The sequence below is a fragment of the Geotrypetes seraphini genome, chromosome 2 (assembly GCF_902459505.1).
Source record: "Geotrypetes seraphini chromosome 2, aGeoSer1.1, whole genome shotgun sequence".
Classification (NCBI taxonomy): Eukaryota; Metazoa; Chordata; class Amphibia; order Gymnophiona; family Dermophiidae; genus Geotrypetes; species Geotrypetes seraphini.
Genome location: NC_047085.1, coordinates 139664596 through 139690069, shown reverse-complemented (window position 1 = coordinate 139690069; position 25474 = coordinate 139664596). Strand labels below are relative to the sequence as shown.

Genomic DNA, 25474 nt, shown 5'->3' with positions numbered 1-25474 from the left:
AATAATACCTATTCATAACTTTTTCCTAATTTACACCAGAATTATTTCTCTTCATTATTTGTTGCCCTGTTCCACTTCTCTTCATTATTTGTTGCCATTTCGCCCCTACTTTCCAGTGTGTTAACTCATTCTGTTGTCAGAAGGCCAGACTAAGATCACCTGGGGCAAATTCTCTAGGTCTCTTCCATCTTTGTAACATCTGCTTAGTTGACCAGTCCATTAAACACTGTTTCTGTCATCAGGGCTCCTGCCTGTGCCTGCCACATGTTGAAGGCCCTACCTGTAGCAGCTGCAAGCCACTGTACTGGAATTTGGCCAAGGAACATCCAGAAGGATGTTTAGGTAAGGTTTGTTAGGGTCACTGGGAAGGATTTTCTTCTTGAAATTTTCATTGTTCTGTGAGTCCTGGTTAGTGCATCTAAATGAGTTTATTTTGCACATACCATGACAAGAATGAAGCTCAGTCTATCAAGTTGGCTGCTACAGATCCTTATAATATTTGCATTGTGCCAAAAATAGTTTCCCTCATGGAGCTCATATGGTTAATAAACAGGATACAGGTAATCAAATTATGCAGGAGCAGACAAAATAGCAAGCCACGTCTTGGTTTAGGCTTTTGCAAATCATTGCCTCATCCCCCAAATGTATAATTGTAGTAGAGAACACAATGTAAGCAGGATAATAGGGAGTAGAGCAATCTTGGATTCTTGATGATAAGATCCTTTAGGAAAACTGACAGTGTTACATTGTTCATGAGATCACCTTAGCAATATGTGAGTGGTCAGGTTGAAGTTTCTGTTTATTAAACAGAGTAAGTGAAAGAGCGAGATTAATGAGACCTTCGGCCTACATTGAGTTCTTCCATCATCATAACCAACCGGAAAGATTTTCTGTATTGTGATCTGCCTTCTAGCCTTCATAGAGAGGCAAACAATGAATTGGACACACAAATAATAGATAAAGCAATGACATCATAGACAAAAATAAGTTTGAATGGAAGCTTGAATATAAATGGGCTTTTTCATTTACAACTGTCTTTTCATTCTCAAATGAATTCAGCTGTTGCTTCTGGTACAGTGATATGTGGAAGGCTAGACTTGAGATCCATGTGCTGTCTCTCTGCTTCTTTGTCTTTGCAGAGTGCCAGTGTGATGTGACTGGAACATTGAGTGGAATTGGTGAATGTCAGGAGGTAAGCACACAGAAGCAGGATACATCACAGCAGGTTATCTGCATTATGTAAAACAGTGACTCAACATTTTCTGAATGATTGCTACTCATTTATCAAAATCCTCAATTTAACTCTCCTATTATACCTTAAACCTTCTAAGTCATGGTCTTGTTTATTGTATCCAGTTTGAAGTTTGCTGATGTTTCTGTTCAATGTGTGTTGTGAACTTAATTTGTGGGAAAAGGGAAAAGATGGACTTAAGTTGTCCAACAGAGATGTGAACACTAAGCAGTTAGGGGTGTAACATGGTAATATAGTAGAAAACGGCAGAAAAAGACCTGCACGGTCCATCCAGTCTGCCCAACAAGATAAGCTCAAAGCATAAGGTATGATGTGATACTACATATGCATACTTGATCTTGATTTGTCCTTGCTATTTTCAGGGATAAGACTGTAGAAGTCAGCCTGGCTCTAGCCCTGTTCTACAACTAGTGAAGCTGTCATCAAAGCCCCACTCCAGCCCTTCCAGATTTCTCCAGCTATGATTGGGGCACAGACTGTAGAAGTCTGCCCAGCACTGTCTTTGCTTCTCAATGACTGGTGTTGCCATCTCATCACCGCTAAGCTTGTTTGGTTCCATACCTTCCATTCAGGATTTCTTTGTGTTTAACTCATGCTTTTGTGAATTCTTTTACCATTTTCATCTCCACCACCACAGGATGGCATTCCAGGCATTATCTACTACCCTCTCCACGAGAAAGTAATTCCCAACATTATTTCTGCAATCTAAATTCAAGTGCTTTAGTTCTACCACCTTCCCTCCTCTTGAAAAGGTTTGTAGATTAATACCTTTTAAATAGTTGAATGTTCAAGAAGCTAAGGGGGTGTTTCCTCTGCACCTTTAGGACCCACAAATAACCAAGTTCTCATTTTGTAGCCTCGTATCTGCCTTTACAACAAAGGGGATCACGAGGGATCTGGTTTCAGAAATGGCACCCATACGGGAACTGGAGGACATGATACCTGGGAAAGACTTAAGGACAATCTCTTGTCCTCAAGCAGTAGGAGCATCTTTGGAGTCAATCAGATATGCTGGAGTATCTGCTTGCCCATCTCTGTAAAAATGAAATACCAGAGATGCGGGTTAGCTACAGATTATGGAAATGAGGAAGGCACATGAAGCTATGGAAACTACTACCCAAAAGTCCTCTGGCATACTGGAGCAAAACCTGACAGTGTTGAGTCCATGTAAAAGCCATATGATGATCACATCCCTCAGGTTGGGAATCTGTCCTGAGATGTCGTCTGTGAAATACAGGATCCCACAAGAATAAGGAGATTTTAAAATGGGCCTTGGCTGTTCAGAGAAGATGAGGAATTGACAATGATGCCACTGTTAAATACAAGAGACATTGACCACTTTAATTCACTAAAACAGTTCTTGATTGAGAACAATGTGATACTATCAGAATTATGCTGTTTTACGACAGACAGTGCACTTGCTATGACTGGAATGCATTCAGGTTTGGTGGAGCTGATGAGAAAAGATCACGATTTTGAGAAATTCATGTCATGTCATTGTATCATTCATCAGGAACCATTATGTAGCAAGTATCTGCAGTTTGATTCGGTTATGAATGTTGTCATAGAAATGATTACGTTTTTATGTGCAAGGGCATTAAATCACTGCTAATTTTGTGCTTTTAAGAACATAAGAATAGCCTTACTGAGTCAGACCAATGGTCCATCAAGACTAGTAGCCCGTTCTCACTGTGGCCAATCCAGGTCACTAGTACCTGGCCAAAACCCAAGGTGTAGCAATATTCCATGCTACCAATACAGGGCAAGCAGTGGCTTCCCCCATGTCTTTCTCAATAACAGACTATGGACTTTTCCTCCAGGAACTTGTCCAAACCTTTCTTAAAACCAGCTACGCTATCCTCTCTTACCACATCCTCTGGCAACGCGCTCCAGAGCTTAACTATTCTCTGAGTGAAAAAAAATTTCCTCCTATTGGTTTTAAAAGTATTTCTGTGTAACTTCGAGTGTCCCCTAGTCTTTGTAATTTTTGATGGAGTGAAAAATTGATCCACTTGTACCCGTTCTACTTCACTCAGGATTTTGTAGACTTCAGTCATATCTCCCCTCAGCCGTCTCTTTTCCAAGCTGAAGAGCCCTAACCGTTTTAATCTTTTCTCAAACGAAAGGAGTTCCATCCCTTTACCATCTTGGTCGCTCTTCTTTGAACCTTTTCTAGCACCATTATATCTCTCTTGAGATAAGGAGACCAGAATTGAACATGATACTCCAAATGAGGTCGCACCATGGAGCGATACTGATTCTCTGGATGCAGAATACTTCATAATGATGTTAGGTGCCTTAGCAAAGGGAAAGTATTAAAGCATTTCCTTATGCTGCTGCCACACATTCAGGAATTCCTTGCAGAGAAAAACTAACACTACTAACTGACTTTACAGATCATCTCAACCAACTAAATTTGAAATTACAGGGTTCACATTTCATCATTGAACTGTATAGCTCTCTTTGTTACAAAGTTAGACTTGTTTTGATCAGGATTAATAATAATAATAATTTTATTCTTATATACCGCCATACCCAGCGAGTTCTAGGCGGTTCACATCAATTAGATTAGGATCCGCATTGACAGGCAGATTTACAACAATTTATCAGATTTACAACAAATTTAGCCGAACTTGGCAGATGAAGAAGGAAGAGGGTAGAAGAAAGGGAAGATAGAAGCTATCATGAAGGAGGAGATGAGCAGAGCGAGGGGCCAGGCGATTGCCAGAAGGGGGGACGGTGAAGGAGCAAAATTAAGTATTGCCCCAATTTAACGCAAATGTCTTTGAACTCGTGTATCACCTCCTCTGATGGAAAAAGAATTTTAAAAATGCTTGTTGGGCGATTTTATGTCATGCTCAGAAAACTATAGCAGAAATTTTAAAACAGGTTTATGGATTTTTCACAACCAGGGCTGGACTTTGTCCTGAGCCATTTGTGACAGATCTAGAGTTAATCTCTGAAATGGCAATTGATCATGAGTTGGCAGGCAGTCATTTTGAACTGGAGATAACTGAACTCAAGCAGCGCCACAGAATTTGTGAAAGCTTCTATGATTTTTGAAAGACTGTATCTAATTTTCCCACGTGTTCAATGATTGAAGGAAAAGTTTCTTCATTTTTTGACTCCATTTATGTGTATAAACAGACTCTTTCGACTAGGAGTGTTTTAAAGTCAAAACTGAGGAGCAGACACTGCAAATAGTCTCTTAAGTCTGTTATGAATGTGCAAGACAAATTACGAACTATGATTTGCTACGTTGGTAAAGAATATGCAGTCACAGTTGTCTCATTAATGATATTTGCTACAGTTGACAATCCACAGTTAAGTGAGTTTAAATATATCCTGATTGTGTTATAGAATCCATATTTCATGTTTAATAATTACTTGTTATAGGAACTGCAAACAATCTCTTTAAATATTTTACTCAGGTGTCTTATTAATGATATCTGCTACTGTTGACAAAACAAAATAAAGTGAGTTTTTAAAATATATCCTTGATGGGTTGTAGCAGGGCTGTCACAGGGCTGTCAAAGTCCCTTCCCAAGGGCCGCAATCCAGTCAGATTTTCAGGATTTCCCCAATGAATATGCATGAGATCTATTTGCATGCACTGCTTTCACTGTATGCTAATAGATCTCATGCATATTCATTGGGGAAATCCTGAAAACCCGACTGGATTGCGGCCCTTGAGGAGGGACTTTGACACTCCTGGGTTGTAGAATCAATATTAGTATTAATGTTTAATAGTTTGTCTGGTTTACAAAAAGAGTAGTTTAAGCTTAATTGTGTAAGCTCAATCTTTTGGTGGCTCTAAGACCTTTCCCATATTCACCCTGTGGCCCTTTACAAGAAAAAAGGTTGGAGACCACTGTTCTAAGATGTATGGACTGTGTACTGTGGGCCAGATTCTGTAAACAGCGCCTTAATCAGCAGCCGCCTACAACAACAGTGCCGATCACTATTAATCACCCGAGGGCACCATTTACAGAATCTCAGCTCCTGTTAAAGGTAGACACCAGTAATGTAAACCAAGCACCTACCTTTGATGGAGAATCACATCTAATGGCACCTAAGGTCATTTCCGGCTGAAACCATGCTTACTTTGACATCTACTTAGACGCCTACCATTAGATGCCTCTATAGATGTGATTCCGGTGCCCTTTTTGTAGGGCACCTGCGGGCGCCTACGGGCGCACCTGCGGGCGCCTACATTTTTTAAACAAGATTTTAATTGGTTTTTAATCAGCACAATTAGTGCACCAATTAAACCAATTAAGTTAGATGGCAGTAGGGCGTCTGTTTGCAGAATTTGTGTTTCTGTGTTCACTGCATACATTTAGTACACTCTATACAAATCATAGAAGTGTACACAGCACTGTACAAGAGAGATAATATTTTTCATTGCAATGTATATTGCCCTGAAGAGATTACGATTCACTTTGAACCTGAAGAAAGAATGGGGCAAGATAGAGGAGAGGGAGAATTGAAATTTTTTTGGAAATCACACATTGATTGGAGAAAGCAGGTGAACTCAGGCAGCCTTTCTCTCAGCCCTGTGTTGTCACTACGTACTGCACTGTATGTCACTGAACACCAGCTTTCAGTTTAACTGCCCTATTTTCTTTGCTGTAATTTGGGTATTTTCAGCCTTCTGTGCCTAAAGACCTGAAAACATCTGCAAGGATGTTTCTTAGGCTTTACAGGTGCAATAAGAGCATTTTACGTAACCTAATTTATTCTGACACTGCATTTTTATTTCCAGAAAGACGGTCAATGTCACTGCAAACCTAATGTTTGTGGCGAATCCTGTGCCACCTGCAATGATGGCTACTTTGCTCTGGAAGGCAGGAATTACTTTGGGTGTCAAGGTACTATGCATGTATTAATTCATTAGCTATTGCTTCTCTAAGGTATGGTATATCCTCCTGCAGACAAGCACAAGTTGTGAACAACCTATGGGGCTGGCCACAAGTGTTAACAGTTTCCATGAAAGGCTATAGGGCTTATAATCAAAACATCCAGATGTCCGAAAACCCACCTAAGTCAGCACTTGGATGTTCTAATCGACAGGACGTCCAAGTGCAGATAATCAAAACCCTTTCCCTGGACGTCTAGCCAGTGGCGTAGTAAGGAGGGGGGAAAACTGCCCCGGACACCATCTTGGTGGGGGCGCCTGCACCACTCCGCCCCCCCCCCATACACACCACGCTCGCACTCTCCCTACTCTGCTCCTGTACCTCTTTAAAATCTTTGCCAGCGCAATTACTCTAGCCTGCTGCTTGCACTGGCCTGACTCCCTCTTCAATCACTTCTGGGTCACAGGGCCAGGAATTGACATCAGAGGGAAAGCCAGTGCGAGCAGCAGGCCAGAGAGGCTGCTTGCACTGGAAGATTTAAAGAGGTATTGGGGTGGGAAGGGAGGGCGTGAGTGTGTCACAGAAGGAGGGGGGCAGGTGCAGGGGGCACCACCGCCCCGGGTGCCTCCTGCCCTTGCTTCGCCACTGTGTCTAGTGAGATGTTTCTCATGCTGTGCATCCAGAACTCAAAGGGCTTGTTGGTAGGAGTGTTATGGGTGGCATTTGGGCAGGCTTAGGCTTAGACTTTAACGTCTTGCAGGGATAATCAAATGTTTTGGCAGACGTCCTGGATGGAAATTATATGTTTTGAGTTAGACCTGTTTTTAAAGGGTATAAGTGTTAAAAAGGTACCCATAGTGACCAGATAACCACTGCAGAGATAAAGTAAAGACCCCTCACACTTCCCCAATGCTCATTGACCCCGTCACACCCCACAGAGATCAGAATACAAAAGTACATATCTGTCTACTGAACAGCAGTCCCTGATATAGGAAAGCGTTGTAGACATACACACAAGTCCCATAAGCCACTCTAACCACTACATGGTGGAAAGTATGAGCCCAGCAAAACCCACCCAAAACATACTGTACTGCCATATGGGTGACACCTGCAGCCATAAGGGCTATTGGGGTGGTAGACAGGTGAATACTGAAGGTTTGGGGGGAGTTTAGGAGAGCTCACCATACACTAAAAGGGTGTTCTGGTGAAATATGTACCTGGCACCCATTATATGAAGTTCACAGCAGTGTCCTCTAAGGTGCCTTACTGCCCTGTTGGGATATCTGCAGTCCATTAAGGTGCTTTCCCCCCAGTACGTCCAAATAGGCTCGATTTGGACATTTTGAACATGGCTATTTTTGAATTTGAAAATGGCCAAAAATGTTAGATGTCCTAAGGGCCAAGACGGGCAAATAGGTCATTTAAAAAAAAAAAAATTGGACATCTAGTAGTTTTGAAAATGGTTATATCCTCGCCCCGATATTTGGACGTCTTGCGGGATATGTCCAAAGTCAGACTTAGATGCACTATTGAAAATGCCCTTCCATTTGTGGACTAGGTTGCCATCACTGTTCCCAGTCATTCCAAGGCAACAGAAGGTTAAGTGACTTGCCCAGGGTCACAAGGAGCTGTCGTGAGATTTGAACCCGTGCCTTCAGACTCTCAACTTGCTGCTTTAACCATTAGGCAACTTCTAACTTCTACAAGGAACAAAATAAATCTATGACCCTTTAATTACAACCTCCCCCTCCCCCCAGATTCTATGATGGTTGTCAAATTTTGAGCATGATCCTAAGATGTGTATGTAACATAATTACTTAATGAGTTGATTAATACTAATTATTGGTGTGAATTGGCAATTATTTGGATTTGCATGCATTTTTGCCTGCGTGCTATTCTATAAAATTCTGTGCAAAATTTTCTCACGCACAACCCAAAAGAGGCCATGAAAGGGGCATGGGTGGGTCAGGAGAGTTCTATAATTTATTTGGCATTTTATAGAATTCCGGGGTTGCACACTCAACTTGCACACCAAGATTTAAACCAGGGTTCACTTGGTGTAAATCTGCATGCCCAAATTGGATGTGGGAATCAGCACTAAGGCCCCCTTTTATCAAGCTGCGTTGGGGTTTTTTTTCCCACAGGTTGCTGTGGTTAAAGCTCCAACACTCGTAAGCATTCTGTGAGTGTCAGAGCTTTTACCTTAGTGATCTGCGATTAAAAAAAAACATGTAATGCAATTTGATAAAAGGGGACCTAAGTGCTATTCAATAAAGGGCACATAGTACAGAGCACCCTTTATAAAATGCAGTTTCATCATGGATCATTCTGATACCTAACTTTCACTGAATCTGGCCCCAAGTGTTTTTATTCTAATCTGAACTGTTCCATTTAGTAGAATTTGCAGAATATAAATACTTGTATTACTATTATTAACGTAAAAGAATAGTCACTAGGGTTTCAAAACTGATGAATTAGAGCCCGTCTGTTTCCATAAGCTCCATCCTCCATTATAAGGTTCTCTATTTTATAGCTGAATTGACAAAGATACTTGAAAAAATAATATAAATACGTTACAACTATAAGAAACCTACAGTTTGATATTTAAAGTTGAAGTATGATTTTTTGTATTTAAAAATTATCTGTTGCTATTATTTTGAACTGAGAGTGCCATATGTACTTTGGGAATGCTTTCTGGTATTTCTCTGATATGCGTCATGCTAATGTAATTGATTGTCAGGCTGCCAGTGTGATGTTGGGGGATCTCTCAGTCCAGTGTGTGGGGAGCCATCAGGATCCTGTCACTGCAGGAAGCATATCGTGGGCCGAACCTGTAACCGGTAAGTCACTTGAGAAACTTGCCCAGCATTTTCTCAGCAGGGGTTTTAAAACAGGAGGATTGTTTATTAAAGATATATATCAATAGCAGGGGGAGGGAGGGCGGGAGGGGGGTATTTCTTTTGTATGGTTCTATTCCCTTATAAAAATGTTGGTTGGGTGGGGTTTTTTAATGTTGTATGGATTCTGATTGATTATAAGTGCATGTCATTTGATTGTTGGCGGCATAGAAGAATAAAATTATTATTATATGATTACTATTATTTGTATAGATATTGTATTGCATTTTTGTTAGCTTTAGAAACTCAATAAAGATTTTTTAAAAAAAAAAATTCTGATAAAACGGGAAAGAACCTTAAGGAAGTGCTGATAGAATCAAAGGATATAAGAGTGAAAGAACAATGAGTTAATCTAAAAGGACATTCCCATTCCAACCAATAAAAATCTAGATACAAAAAAAGCCAGACGACATAGTAAAGGAGAAAAAAACGGAGTACAGCATTGCTAATAGAGGTGACAAGGTCAAGTGGCTACTCTGTGAATCATGTAGAGATAGAAAAGTACCTAGAAATGCAGTCAGTGACATGAAACTGGCAGAAGGATACAGAAATATTTCTACAAGCCTGATTAAAAAGGAATTTCCAAGCACACCGGGATAAGTTGACCATACATGTGTTACCATATGAACTCCTGAGGAAGCTCTTTTTGGTGCAATACAAGTACTACAGTGAGCATTAGCAGTAAATTTGAGAAACTGACATCATACACCAAGTACTCTGGCTTAGGAATAAGGCTTATTCCTGTCATGGTATGCGCAAAACTAGTGCACGTATTTGAATGATTTCCCTGATGCAGATAATCTGGCATCTTTCGCGTCCTCTATTGCAAATCTGTTTATGGCTCATTTTGTGATTGCTAGATACTCTGTAGGTTCTTTCTACTGCCTGGCTTGGTAACAATTTAAGTATAGCTGTGGCATTAGTTTTTGTTACCTTTTATATTAGATTTTGCCTGTGCAAAACTAAGCAACCAGAAAGAGCATATGGAAGGAAAAGAAGACAGTGACTAAGATTGTTTTCAAAAGAGATGACCATAAGAATATAAGAATAACCTTACTGGGTCATACCAATGGTCCATCAAGCCCAGTAGCCCGTTCTCACGGTGGCCAATCCACGTCACTAGTACCTGGCCAATACCCAAGGAGTAGCAATATTCCATGCTACCAATACAGGGCAAGCAGTGGCTTCCCCCGTTTCTTTCTCAATAACAGATTATGGACTGTTCCTCCAGGAACTTGTCCAAACCTTTCTTAAAACCAGCTTCGCTATCCGCTCTTACCACATCTTCTGGCAATGCATTCCAGAGCTTAACTATTCTCTGAGTAAAAAAAATTTCCTCCTATTGGTTTTAAAAGTATTTCCGTGTAACTTCATTGAGTGTTCCCTAGTCTTTGTAATTTTTGACAGAGCAAAAAATCGATCCACTTGTACCCGTTCTACTCCACTCAGGATTTTGTAGACTTCAATCATATCTCCCCTCAGCCGTCTCTTTTCCAAGTTGAAGAGCCCTAACGGTTTTAGTCTTTCCTCATACGAGAGGAGTAAAAAAAAAAAAATCAACATTCAAACCATCTCAGAAAGAGAGCCCCTGGGAATGTAATCCATTAAAGTAGAAGGGAGAAAGGGAAAGAAGCCAGAATGGCAAAATCAGAAGTGCGGGAAAATACGGCAATAGAAGTTAAAATAATCATTTTTCAGGTATGTTGTAAAAAAAGAAAAGGGCAGAGATGGACTTGTAAAAACAAGAGGATACAAGAATGAATGTGTGAAGAAAGACAAATTAAAAGCAGGCATACTAAACAAATATTTTGGTTTGATATTCCCTGAAGAATGAATTAAGGACTGTCAATTGCTGGCAGGGGTACATTCAGTTGTGAGGTAGTTTCCACACCATTTGCAGATAACTGTTTGTACTGAACCAGAACACCCCCCCCCCCAACTGAGTGGTTAAAGTCATGAAGCCAGTTATGATACATCTTAGGATTTTAAAGGAAATCTGAGAGGTCAAGTGATCCTTAGAAATGAGAATGGTTCCATTGAGCAAGAAACAGATATGTGTTGTCTCTTCTTATAAAAGGATCAAAAGGGAGGACATTGGTGATTAATTACAGCCAAGTTAGTTTGATTTCAGTGCTGGGACAATTATTGGAATTAGGTAAGAAAAGATAATGAACTTTCATGAATCTAGTGGCTGGTAGCATCTGACGAAGCAAGGTTTTTTACCAGAGAGAGACTGCATCAGACAAATCTGATCAGTTTCTTCAACTGGATGACCAGAGAATTAGATCAGGTATGGGTACTGGATGGATTTCAGACAACCTTGATACTGTTTCACATCAGGTGAATAAATAGATAGTGGATTAGAAATCATTTGAAGGTTGCAATTGAAGCAGGCCATTCAGGCTGGGTTCCCTGAATGGAAAAATCTTAATACTCAGTCCAGTTTGGAATTCTTATGTTTTCAGGCGGACTTTCTGGGTCACCAGGCCGCACAGTGGTATAAATCTATTAGTGATTTGGTTAAAAAAAAAACTAAAAATGGTCTGAGGGATATTTGGAGCATTGAGATTAAGCATCAGATCTCAGCATCTCAATGGCCACAAATTTGGTCTTGGAGAATGAGATGTACAATGTCAGCGTCTATGAGACAAACATGGTATTTTTTGTTATATAGAGCTTTTTGGACCCCAGTTAGATTACAAAAGTTAAATAGTTCCTTGTCCAATAGATGCTGGCACTGTAAATTGGAGATAGGGACTTTGGACCATCTTTTATTCTTCTGTCCCCATATCTTAGCCTTTTGGAACTCAATCTGGGATCAAATAAATTGTTTATTGGAAAACCATGTAGCGTTATCTTATGATACTGTGATATTTGGAATGTATATGAGAAAAAAGAGTCAGATATCATCGAGTAATAATAAACTTTTAATGATCGTGACTGGAGTTGCCATCCAACATATTACTAATAACTGGAAAGATCATACTAGGTTGAACTTTAATTTTTGGTGGAATTCATTATGCCACATATATAGAATGGAAAGATCAATAGCGATACAAAATGGAAATTATAATAATTTTATTAAAATTTGGGAGCCATTAACGTCTTTTTGTCATGATTAAATGCCATTTTTCTATTAGTCATACAACAAATAGTAATGGGAGGGGGGAGGGATACAAATATAGATTTCTTATTATAAATGAAGAGATTTGAGGGAGGGTGGGGAGAGGATTACATTTGTATGTTTTGATTATAATGATAAGATATGCAAGTGCTCTGATTAATTGTGTTTATTATGATACGTTGTACACTTGATGAAAGTTTTAAAAATGAATAAAGAATTAAAAAAAAAAAAAAAAAAAAGAAATCATTTGAAGGCTAGATAATAGTCCAGAACCTAGAGAGATGCAAGGAGACAGTACAAAGAAGAGATGATACCTCTATACAGGTTGTTGGCCATACCTCACTTGGAGTATTTTGTCTAATCCTGGTGTTTGTAGGTCTGCAGGTAGTAGACAGAGTGGAGGCAGTGCATAATGGGTCACAAAAAATGGAAGACTTACTGGTCAGAAAAGGCTTCACCGCCTTATGGAAACTGAGAACCATCAGAAAGTACTTCGATGCAACCTCATTCCGATTACTGGTACAATCCTACATCCTATGCCTACTCGACTATTGCAACATAATCTACCTGGGGTCCTTAAAAAAAACCATTCAAAGACTCCGCATCATCCAAAATTCGGCAATCCGACTGATTTTTGGGCTGAATAAATGGGAACACATAACTCCCTACTATCAAAAACTCCACTGGCTACCCATGGAAGCAAGAATCCAGTTCAAGTTTGCCTGTCTCTGCTTCAAATCCATTTTTGGTATGGCCCGCTTATACTTGGCTCACCATTTTTCCCCAAACTGCCCTTCCAGGCCCGCCCACAGAACCCACCTCTTCAACCACCCAACTCTAAAGGCCTGCCGATACAAAAGACACCTGAACAGAACACTTGCCTTCCAAGCAGGACATCTAAATGACTGGCTGAGCAGAATTATCTCGCGCTCCTCATCCTACCCAAACTTCAGGAAATTATTAAAAACTAACCTATTCAACCGAATCATAATCTAGTCCTCTCTCCCGAGCTCTCTTTTGCCTTACCTCTTCACCCTGCCCACCTTACATTTCTCCACGCATATTTATTGTACCTATACTCGCTGATTGTAACTATTCGCTGATTGTCCAGCCCTCTGTTGTAAACCGCATTCACTGAAGTTAGGAGTTGAAAGCATTCTTGAAGAGGTGGGCTTTTAACTTAGACTTGAACACTACCAGAGACCAGAGATGGAGCCCGCCATAGGAATTCAGGCAGTTTGTTCCAGGTATACAGCACAGATGGGACTGAGTATGGAGTTGGCAGAAGAGGAGAAGGGCACAGATAGGAGGTACTTACCAGCTGAACGAAACTTGCAGGGAGTGGGGGGAGAATGACATAAGGGGAGACAAGTGAAGAGAGATAATGAGGGTGAATGCATTTGTAGATCAGTAAGATGAGTTTGAATAGTATTCGGAAATGGATAAGAAGCCAATGAAGTGACTTTAGGAGAGGAGTAATGTGAGTATAGTGGCTCTCCCAGAATATAAGTCATGCAGCCAAATTCTGGACAGATTGAAGGGGAGAAAGATGGCTGAACAGAAGACCTGATAGTAGTGAGTTGCAGTAATCCAAGTGCAAAGTGATGAGAGCTTGGATAAGGGTTTTGGTAGTGTGCTCGAAGAGGAAGGGTCAGATTTCGGTAATATTATAGAGGAAGAAGCGGTAGGTTTTACCGTATGTTTTATCTGGGCAGAGAAGGAGAAAGAGGAGTCAAAGATGACCCTGAGATTGTGAACAGACAAAATAGGGAGGATGAGAGTGTTGTCCACAGAGACATAGAATGGGGGGCGTGGGGAGATGGTTTTAGGTGGGAAGATGAGAAGCTCCCTTTTAGCCATATTCAGTTTTAAATGGTGGTGAGACATCTAAGTGGCAATGTCGGACAGGCACAGTAAATTTGGGTCTGAGTTTCAGTAGAGATATCTGGTGCGGGCAGATAGATCTAGGAGTCGTCAGCAAAGAGGTGATACTGGAATCTGTGAGAGGAGATTAGCTCTTCAAGTGAGCAGGTATAGATTGAAAAAAGGAATGGTCCCAGGACAGAGCCTTGAGGTACACCAATTGATAGCAGGATGGCTGTGGAGGAGGAATCACCATTTCATACACTGAAGGTGCGATAGGAGAGACAGGAAGAAAACCAGGAGAAAGCAGAATCCTGGAATCCCAACGAGGACAGCGTATCGAGGAATAGGCGGTGATCAACAGTATAAAAGGTGGCAGATAGATCAAGAAGGATGAGGATAAGTAGAGACCTGTGGATTTGGCCAGGAACAGGTCATTGGAAACTTTAGTAAGGGCAGTTTCCATGGAATGACACAAGCGGACCAAGAATAGCTTGGGATGAGAGGAAATCCAGGCAACGGTGGTGAACAGCACGTTCAAGTAACTTGGATAAGAAGGAGAGGAGGAAGATGGGGTGATAGTTAAGGGACATGTGGGGTACAGTGAGAGTTTTTTGAGGAGGGGTGTGACAACAGCATGTTTGAAGGCATCAGGGACAGTTACAGTGGAGAGTGATAGGTTGAGAATATGACAGATAGGAGGGATGACAGCAGGCAAGATAGTGCCTTGCAGGTGAGTAGGAATGGGATCGGAGCAGCAGATAGTGGGTTTGGAGGACGAAAAAAGATGTGTGGTTTTCTCTATGATTTTGGAGAAGGAAGAGAGAGTGGCAGGTGTTGAGGGGAGGTCAGCAGAAGGGACAGGTGGGAGCTAATAAGTAGGGGGTGGATGGTCTATCCACTGAAACCCCAAATGTGTCAAAACATCCATCATTTTGCCAGCCATGTGAGAAGGTGCATTGTCTTGCAAAAAGAGAACTCCTTTCCACTGTTTTCCTCTCCTTTTTTTTTTTTTCAATGCCTCCTTTAATTGGCACAGCAAGTTACAGTAATATTCTGCATTAACTGTTTGGCCCCTTGGAAAATAGTCATTACAACACTTTCCTGATCCCAAAACACTGTGGGTCTACTGAATTTTGGGTTTTGAATTTCCTTAGCTTTGTAGAAACTGAGTGCCACATATCATGGACTGTTATTTTGTCTCAGGATCATAGTGGTGTAACCATGTTTCATCAACAGTAACTAGTTCCAAAAAGTTGGCACTAGCTTGCTGAAAATGCTGCAAAATCTACTTGGAAGAGTCCACTCAACATTGTTTCTCATCAGCATTCAAACATTTGGGTACCCAGTTGGCTGACAGCTTCTGCCTTCCCAGTTGCTCATGGATTATACACCCTGGATATCTGTAATGTCTTAGTAATTGTTTTAGCTGATATTTGCCGATCAACCAAAATCAGGTCATGGACATGGTCAACAATTTCAAGAGCTGACACCATTTGAAGCCTCCCAGACCTTGCTGCATCTTTGGTCTCAATCACCATGCTGAAAGTTTGTACACTACTTCTTCATGTGGAGAATGATGGGCATTTGTCACCAGGGCAGGATTAATTATTTGAGGGCCCCTAGGCACACAAGTATACTGAGCCCCCTAGCCCTGCCCTGCCTATGCCCCACCTATGCCCCGCCCTATTTCTTATGGGTATAGCTTATGGGCAGACTGGATGGACCGTTCAGGTCTTTATCTGCCGTCATTTACTATGTTACTATATTAAACATGACGTCCCCAGATCCTGTCTGCAGCCAGCGTTCCCTAGACAGGAGGAGCACCTATCTGCCTGCGGCTCCCACCCTCCCTGGATCCCATGACATGATCCCTGGGCAGAGCCTCGCTTACCTGCAGCTTGCCTCGATCTCCGGGCTGTAACCAGCCAAAGACACCAGCGCAGGATTCAATTTATAATCTAGTACTCCCCAGAGCAGCCGGCGGAACTGCACCCTGTGCCACTTCCAGCCACCGCCTCCTCCTCCTTCTCCTGCCCTGCACGGCAGCCACTGCCCCTTCTCACTGCTGCCACTCAATGGTATTACTATTTATTATTTTTAATTAGTGGCATAGAGGGGAGATGCCAATGTCATAAGTGTGTCATTTTTTTTCCAAGGGAAAAATCAAAACCCCAGCACAGTGGCGTACCTAACATATGTGACACCCGGGGCCCATAATTTTTTGACACATCTGTATGAAAAACATGATTTTTAGTAACAATCCACACATTGCACAAGAGTGTACCTAGGAAAAGATATCATCTTACATACTACAGTGAGCAGTACAACATCAATACACCCATTGTAAAAAAGCCAGACTAGTACAGATCAATCCTGCACAGTCAATCCTAACAGAAAACCATGTCTTTCGAACACACAGAACACAGAAAATACCTTCGCCTAGTATAGAATATGTAATCACAAACGAACCCCTCCCTCTTTTACAAAACTGTAGTGTAGTTTTTAGCCATGGTGGTAACAGCTCAGACACTCATAGAATTCTGAGCGTCGGAGTTGTTACCACCATGGCCAGCACTAAAAAATGCTCTACGGTTTTGTAAAAGGGCGGATAAAATAGAAATACGTAGACAAAGGTTAAATTGAACCACCAAGAAGCTGGACTCTGAGTACAATGCAACACCACAGAAACAGCGATGCATCTCCCCTAAAGCAAAAAAACAAACAAACATTTTTTTTACCTTGTCTTTTCTGGTTTCTGCTTTCCTCATCTTCTTGTCACTCTCTTCATTTCATCCACTGTCTACCCTCTCTCTGCCCATTCTATATGGCATCTTCTCTCCCTTCACTCCCATTGATCTGACATCCATCTTCTTTCCTTCCCTCCACCAATGGTCTGGCATCTCTCTCCTCTCCAACACCCCCATGGTCTGGCATTTCTCTCTCTCCTCTCCCTTCCCCCCACTTCCATCAGCATCTGCCCCCTTTCTTTCTCTCCAGCCCAATTGTATCCAGTATCCTTCCCCCTTATGTCTCTCTCTCCTTTCCCTGCACACCAATTCCATCAGCAGCTGCCCATTTTTTCCCCTGCAATCCAATTGCATCCAGTAGCCTTCCACCTTATGTCTTTCTCTCCTTTCCCTGCACAGCAATTGCATCAACATCTACCCCTTTCTTTCCCTCCAACCCAATTCCCTCCAGTTCCTTCCAATCAGCATCTGCCCCCTTTCTCTCCCTCTACCACCCTTCCATACCACCCTGCCCCCTTTCTCTCCCTCCACCACCCTTGCATGCTCCTTTCTCTCTTCCTCCAAACAAATGCAAGGTCCTGCGCTGCCGGCTCTGCTGTCTGAGCTCCTTGGCAAAAGGCAGCCCGAAAGCAGAAATTGTTAGAACAGGTGGCGGTATCGACGGCAATGTGGTCGACTCTGCTCCAGGAAGGTCCTGCAATGATTGCGTCTGCCTGTCCATCCCCTTCCGACGTCATTTACTTGCTCCAGAAGAAGTAAGTGACGTCGGAAGGGGATGGACTGGCAGACGCAGTCATTGCGGGATCTTCCTGGAGCAGAGCTGGCCGTATTGCTGTTGATGCTGGAGGGTGGGAGTTGTCGCCGTTGATGCCGGGGTGACCCATCGCCCATCACCGTTGATGCCGTGGGGGAGGGTGGGCCGTGTCTATTTGAAAAAAAAATTGCAAGGTGAGTCATCTTTTTACCCTCCTTCAATGGGCCCCGCTGACAGTTTCAGGCCCTAGGCACATGCCTACTGGGCCTACCCATTAATCTGGCCCTGTTTGTCACTCAATGTTTGCATCATACATTCATGGATTTCCATTGGAGTTTTCTTCTGTAGGAATAGGAACTTCATGAAGGCTCGCAGTTCCACCCTTGAAAATTCCACACTTTTCATTTATGTGATTCAATCAATGATTGATTGATTGATATTGTATGTATACTGTCTGTATACAGTCTCTTTCTCTGTAAACCGCTCTGAACTGTTTGTGATGATGTGGTATATAAAAAATAAAGTTATTATGATTATTGATTTATAAAATTTCTATCCGCTTAAACCTAAGCAGGTTACAGAATACGATGATCTGAAACAATGTCAAAACATAGCATTATGATTCTTCAAATTGGCACTTTGTAAAATAAAATAACACTTTTCATCTACAGTGGCAAAATAATGCTCAGAATTTAGGAAGTTGGGTGGGCTGAGAACTTTTCAGCACCCTCTCGTATATATTTGCTTTCTTCCACTCAGTAAAAAATACAAGGCCATGCTAGCCAACTGTGAAATTCTTGCCACTACTCTGAATTGTTCCTAGCTATCATTGTACTTGTTCACTGTTCCAGGAAGAAATTGAGCGTTCCATAGAATTGAAGTGCTTCATCGTTCTTTTACTTTTATATTTTAAAGACCAGAAAAGAACTACTACTTTCCTGACTTGCACCACATGAAGCTTGAGATTGAGGATGGCACAACACCCAGTGGAAGAGGAATCAGATTTGGCTATGACCCCCTAGAATTTCCAGGTTTCAGCTGGAGAGGATATGTACAGATGACTCCAGTACAAGTAGGTATCGCACTGAACACTGTATGTGGAATAGAGTATAAGAAAATGGTTTTATTTCATTTTTATGTTTTGATAACTTATTGTTCATTTTGTTGTTATTGTTGCCACAGGTAGTTGGTGACTTGGATGTTTGAGGAGGCTAAAGTGAGATGGAGCAGGGCTGGGGTGGGCTAGGGCATGACAATATGGAGTAAGTGTGGTGGTCCAAGTTAAAATCTTTAGGGTGCATTGCCCCTCTCTCTCACTTACTTTCAACAATCCTTCTTTCTCTTTCCCACCATGAGTCCCATCTCATCCCCTTATCCCATAATCACCTAATTTCTTTCTCTCCCTCCACCGCCTTCACTGTCTCACTGATACTTCCATTAGTCCACTGCCTGCCTGAGTCCATGACAGGAAGAACTAATAGGAAGAGTGATTATCATCTTCCCTTCCCTACTGCTGTCTCCCCAACTCTAGAGGTTGCAAAGAACATTAAATCATGCGTGGGAACAGAGCCTTTTTCACCCTACTTCCAGCTCTGCTCATCTCCCTCCTCCTCCTCTTCATAGAAGGCCTACTGGATATATGTCGAGTTACCAGACGTCCAGATTTCCCCGGATTTCCCCGGACATGCCCTCCTTTTTGAGCACATGTCCGGGGGTCCGGACAGCTTTTCCGGGTTTTGAAAAGCTTTCCAGATAGCAGCGACGTTGGCATGGCATCTGTGGCATGCGTCATACCAGCACATGCACAGATGCCCTCCTGACAAGCGACCAGGTTGAGAAGGCAGGGCTGGGGTTGGAAGTGGGCGTGACTTGGGCGGGCCTAGGGGCAGGGGTCATGGGTCTGGATTTTCATTCCCAAAAATCTGGTAACTCTAGATGTATGGAACACTTCCTGAATGAGGTTGTGAAGGCAGAATAGGGACTAAATTCAATAAAGACTGAGACAAATATGGAGGGGTCCTTGGTTACAAAGAAATGTACAAAATCCTGAAAGGAATCGACAAAATAGAGAAGGAAAAAAATTTACAATGTCCAATGTGACACGGACAAGAGGACATGGACTGAAGGGGGTAAAAGTCCAGGACAAATATCAGGAAGTTCTGCTTCACGCAACGAGTGGTGGATACCTGGAATGCTCTCCCAGAGGAGGTTATTGCGGAATCCACTGTTCTAGGATTTAAAAGCAAACTAGATGCACATCTCCTTACGAGAGGCATAGAGGGATATGGGTGACTAAAATTATGCCTAGTGTACACCTGGCTGGGCCTCCGTGTTTGCAGATCGCCGGACTTGATGGACCGAAGGTCTGATCCAGAGATGGCAGTTCTTATGTTCTTAAATCTAGGAAGGAGATTGGAGGCCAAGTCTTGCATTTCTGACAATTTTATCATGATGCCTTAAGAGGCCTGCAGCACTGATTTCAAAGGGTAGAATCAGGAACTATAAATCCCACACTGCTTTGAGGTATATGTTTGTAGCAGGGTGGTTGGCAAACAGACTAGGAGCCCAGAGACACAGGGTGCAGAGCTGGATTAAAGGGTAGGACCAGTAGGCACGTGCCTTGGGCCTGAAAATATCAGGGGGGCCCCAGGGCCGGCATTAGGGGGGGGTAAACAAGGCAGAGGGCCCTTGACTGCCTGGTAAGGTCAGCTTCCCTCCCTTCCATTCCCTTGCTGCCCTCTTGCCCACCGCCCGCAAGCAAACTGAACCTAGGCTGCAGGGCTCTAATAATAATAATAATAAGTTTATATACCAGAAGGCCGTAAATTTCTATGCGGTTTACAGTAGTAAAAAAAAAAAAAAGTTGAATAGAACTAAAAAAGTTAAAAGCCAATAATTAAAGACATTAAAATGATCAAAATAGTGCATAATAAAATTTTTACGAATTAGCTGCCTAAATACTTCAAAAACAGATATGTTTTTAGATGTCTTCTAAATTCCCATAAGTGGTAATAAGCAAAAGCAATTGTTCTAAATCCTTACCCCCATAATGCTGCTTGATATGAAAAAATATTTTGATGATGTTTTTTAAGTTTACATCCTCTAACAGGCGGAAAATCAAAATTCAGATGTGAGTTCTAACTGTGCTCCGGCTTCCCTTCTCGTCCGAAACAGGAAGTTATGTCATTCCTGTTTCGGATGAGAAGGGAAGCCGATGCGCACAGTGTTAGAACCCCCTCCCCCCCGCCTGTGTTCAGTTTGCTCTAACACTGCATACACCAAGGTAAGACACCCCCACACTCCCCCAGTGCTCACGGACCCCCTTCGCACCCACAAAGATCAGAATACAAATGTACATACCTGTCTCTAGAACATCATCACCTGGTATAGGAATGCTTAGTAGAGGTGCACACAGGTGTCTTTTTTTTTTTTGTAAATCTTTATTCATTATTAATCTTTCAACAAGTGTACAAATTAATATCATACATATTTTTGAAAACATCACTTGTAAATCTATCACTAGAAACAACAATTGTATATATATAAACCCATAACCCACCTCCCTTCCCATTATTATTAATAGTATACACAATAAAATAAGAACCCTTCCCCCTCTCTATTATTCATGGTGTATATTTCAATAGAATAACTGGTGTCTTAAGAAACCTGGTGGGTGGGGCTAGTGAACCATAGAGAGGAGGACCCAGACCCATAAGCCACTCTAACCAGTACATTCATGGTGGAAAATGTGAGCACACCAAAAAAACCCAAACATTTCTCTACTGCCATATAGGTGCCACTTGCAGTTATAAGGGCTATTGGAGTTGTAGACAGGTACAAATAGTGGGTTTTGGGGGGGCTCACCATAACCTATACAGGAGTTCTGGTGAGATGTTTATCTGGCACCCTTTATGTGAAGTTCACTGCAGTGCCCTCTAAGGTGTCCCACTGCTCTGTTGCCATGTCTAGGTGGTCAGTCTATTATAGGACTGGCCCCTCCCATGACCAAATGGTCTTGTTCTGAGCGTTTGGGACTTGGATGAAATTTTGGTTGAAACTGTGGTATAAAGATAGACATCCTGGCGGGCTTGGTGTCCTAATGGCCTGGATGTTCAGATAGAGGATTTTCAAAAAAATTATTTCTAAACATAAGATGGTTGGCCTTTCAAAAATAGGCATTTTCATACTGCCAACTGTGGACATCTAGCACCATACGTCTAAATCGGACTTAGATGTATGTTTGACAATGCCCCTTCACGTATGTAATGAGGGAAATTGGGCACAGTAGATTTTATTACATTTATCCCTCTGGTCCTGTAATTTAATTCTTTCTCCTTATCCCATTTAGCTGTATTTCAGGACAATGTGATAACTAGGCATGTACCTTATACATGTAAGGGCTGCAAAAAAAAAAAAAAAGTGTACTATGCAAGTTTCCAAGTTTATTTAATCTTTGATATACCGTTTATCAAAAACATTTCTAAGCCACAATAAAGGCTGTGTACCTGTATGAGAGCATAAACACACCAGCAGTGAAGACTCTGGTCTCTATGGGCCAGGCAATTATTGACTTCCCCACAGTGCAGCCCTGCTTTAAAACCACGGACTCACACTGCGGGGAAGGGTGGCAGAGAGCAGGAGAGACAGGGCAGCAAGAACAGGGCTCGGCTGGAAGGGGTGTTTGTGTGGGAAATTCAGCTGGAAAGAGCAGAGAGCAGAGCAGCAGAGATGGGCTGCAGGGCTAGGATTTCAAGCCCGAGGACAGTCGGAAAAGACACTTGCAACTGGTCCCCAGCAGTTGCTTTTTGTGTTGATCGGCCAGCCCAGTCAGTTTCAAAAATTTCTTTAGTGAATCGCGTCCATGCCTACTTTGCATGCCGTTCCCCTTATTTGCATGCACGGATTGGAATTGGATCGGCACAAAGGTAAGTGAATTGGGCCGGAGTAAAATCGTGTCGCAAAGGGGTCGCAAACCGATCAGTACACGATCGGTTTGCTTAGTGAATCTAGCCCTATATGTTTATCTTTTGCAGAGTTTAATAAGTAAAAAAGGAATTTCTCACACCCATTCTTCACTGGAGACTTTGCTGGTGTAGGCACGAAGGCCCTGATTCTATAAAGTCCACATGAGATAAGTTTGCATGCACTACCTACATAGGGTTACCGGATTTGTTTGTGCAAAAAAGAGGCCCTGCCATGTTCTGCCTCCAACCCCGCCCCTATGCAAACCTCATCTCTTTTCCCCTGAGTCCGGGCTGCTTTTGGAGGGCCTTCCAAGCATGTGCAAATGCAATGTGATGTCCTATGCATGCACACAGGTGTGTGACATCATCGTGTCGCATCCGTGCATGCTTGGTGGCTCTTCAAGTGGAGTGTGTGGCGCAGTGGTTGGATCTACAGCCTCAGCACTCTGGGGTTGTGGGTTCAAACCCAGCGCTGCTCCTTGTGACCCTGGGCAAGTTACTCAGTCCTCCATAGCCCCAGGTACGTTAGATAAATTGTGAGCCCACTGGGACAGATAGGGAAAATGCTTGAGTACCTGATTGTAAAAACCGCTTAGATAACCTTGATAGGCGGTATATAAAATCCTAATAAACTTGAAACTTCAGATGCGGCCCCGAGCTCAGGACCTTCCAAAACCCGGACAAAGTGCCGGGTTTTGGAAATCCATCCAGACACCCGGACAGTCTTCTAAAAAGAGGACATGTCTGGGTTTTCCCGGACATTTGGTAACCCTGTACCTGCAAATCCTTCTTATCCTTGTGGGTATCTTGAAAAACGGACTGTCTTAGTGTGTCCAGAAGGTTAGGTTAAGAACCACTGAGCTACCATCTTCATAAAAGATCAACTTCTTGCTTCTAAGACCATATCTAATTCAGAGGGACTTTAGTAGAGGAGTTTAAAACTGCATGTATGAGGCCTTGTAAATCAATGTTCAGCTTCACTTGCTGGTGCTGCTTGGACTTTTAAGATAAGGGGAGGGGACTTGTTATACTGCTTTTTCTGTGTGGTTACAATCAAAGCAGTTTACATATTCTAGACAGGTACAGTAAAACCTTGGTTTGTGAGCATAATTCATTCCGAAACCATGCTTGCAGTCCAAAACATTCATATATCAAAGCAAATTTCCCCATAAAAAATAGTGGAAACTCAGACGATTCGTTTCACAACCCAAAGACTTTAATACCAAATGCTGTATGTACTCGTATGGCAAGACCTCGCTCGTTTAGAACAGTCACTGCACTCCCGTAGCGTCAGAGAGAGAAGAACCATCGGCTCAGTTGTGATGATGTGATATGTTTACATTACTCCCCCGATATTCGCGGGGGTTCTGTTCCAGGAACCTCCACAAATCTTGAAAAACCGCGAATACGGTTTTCAGCAGGGGAGACAAGAGAGGGCAGCCAGAGAGGTGGGAGAGAGCAGCCGGAATGCCAGCGAGTGAAGGAAATCACTCGTGGTATACTCCAACGCCTCTTCCTGCACTAAAATCGGGCCTCACTAATCAGGAGGTGCTTTGACACGCAGCTCTTGATTGGTAAGGCCCGACTTTAGTGCAGGAAGAGGCGGTCGGAGCATACTGCGAGTGATTTCCTTCACTCGCTGGCGCTCTGACTGCTCTTTCCTGCCTCTCCGGATGCCCTCTCCTGCCCGGTCATTCACAGTCAGAAAATACAGTGAATGACTGGGACCACACATCGCCGACCACGAATGACCGGGGGAACACTCTATACTATATGTGCTTGTATTGCAGGACATTGCTTGTTTATCAAGTTAAAATTTAATAATATGTTTTCCTTGTCCTGCAAAACACTTGCATACCAAGTTACTTGCAATCCAAGGTTTTACTGTACTTATTTTGTACTTGGAGCTGTGGTGGGAATTGAACTCACAACATCAGGGTGCTGAGGCAGCTGCTCTAACTACTAGGCCACTCCTTCACTCCTTTTATATGTTCTTTAACAAATTGAGGCTGAAATTCTCTTTGCTGACTCAGTTTTGTGGTTTTATAGCACACTCTGCTCTTTTCTGTAGCTTCTTGTTTTTCTGTTTGTGCCTAGATCAAATTGTCCTGGATTCTCCTCAGCCCCTGCTTTCTCTCTGCAAGAAGCTTTTGGTTCCTGTAGTTTAATTACTTCAAAAAGCCCCTAAACTACCTAATTGGCAGTCATCTGCGTGTCATTCTTAACTGAGTTCTGACTCCTCCCTTTCCTTATGTGACCAATCAGTGACTATAACACAGGGATCTCAAAGTCCCTCCTTGAGGGCCGCATTCTAGTTGGGTTTTCAGGATTTCCCCAATGAATATGCATGAGATCTATGTGCATACACTGCTTTCAATGCATATTCATTGGGGAAATCCTGAAAACCCAACTGGATTGTGGCCCTCAAGGAGGGACTTTGAGATCCCTGCTATAACACAACCTGGTTGCATACTTCCCTCTGTTTCTTCTGGTAAAGATGGCTCTGCCAGATGATGCATAAATGACTAGCTTTAATGTAATGGTAGAACAAATATGGCTACATGGGGGAGAGTCTTCATAACGAAAGCATTATGGTTGACTGCACTGCTGCCCTTCATGGGGAATTCTTAGGTTTTCTCTCAGAGCTTGGCAGTCGGGTCTTAACATGCTCTGCAAAGCAGATGTAGGAAAAGTAATAAAAGAAGTAACAAATATACACTTAGGATCTCTAGTTGCAGGGAAGTGAGGGGAAAACCAGAGATCTGGTAAGATCTGTAGGGCTGTTAAGAGGCGAGGAAAATGGGCTAGGATGTCATAAGCTGGGGAAGTTATTTTGATAGAAGTGGTGTATTTATAAAGACAATTGTTCAAAATTGCAAAAATTTCCAGCCTTCTAATGGTACCTTCCCCAAGCAAAAAGAGAAGTACTGTATGTCCATAACCCCTGAAGCCAGGCCAGGTTTCTCATTAGACTCTGTAGGCACGTGTCTAGTGGCATCTGTGCTATGCAG

General features: G+C 42.4%; 1 protein-coding gene across 1 annotated transcript in view; it reads left to right on the top strand.

Moving 5' to 3' along the window:
* LAMA3 (laminin subunit alpha 3) overlaps positions 1-25474 on the top strand; it is a 509154-nt gene that overhangs the window by 143857 nt on the left and 339823 nt on the right. The window contains exons 18-22 of the mRNA XM_033933874.1: positions 243-342; positions 1140-1192; positions 6018-6123; positions 8852-8951; positions 18415-18571. Of these exons, the coding sequence (XP_033789765.1) occupies positions 243-342; positions 1140-1192; positions 6018-6123; positions 8852-8951; positions 18415-18571 (516 nt within the window). The remainder of the gene's footprint in view (positions 1-242; positions 343-1139; positions 1193-6017; positions 6124-8851; positions 8952-18414; positions 18572-25474) is intronic.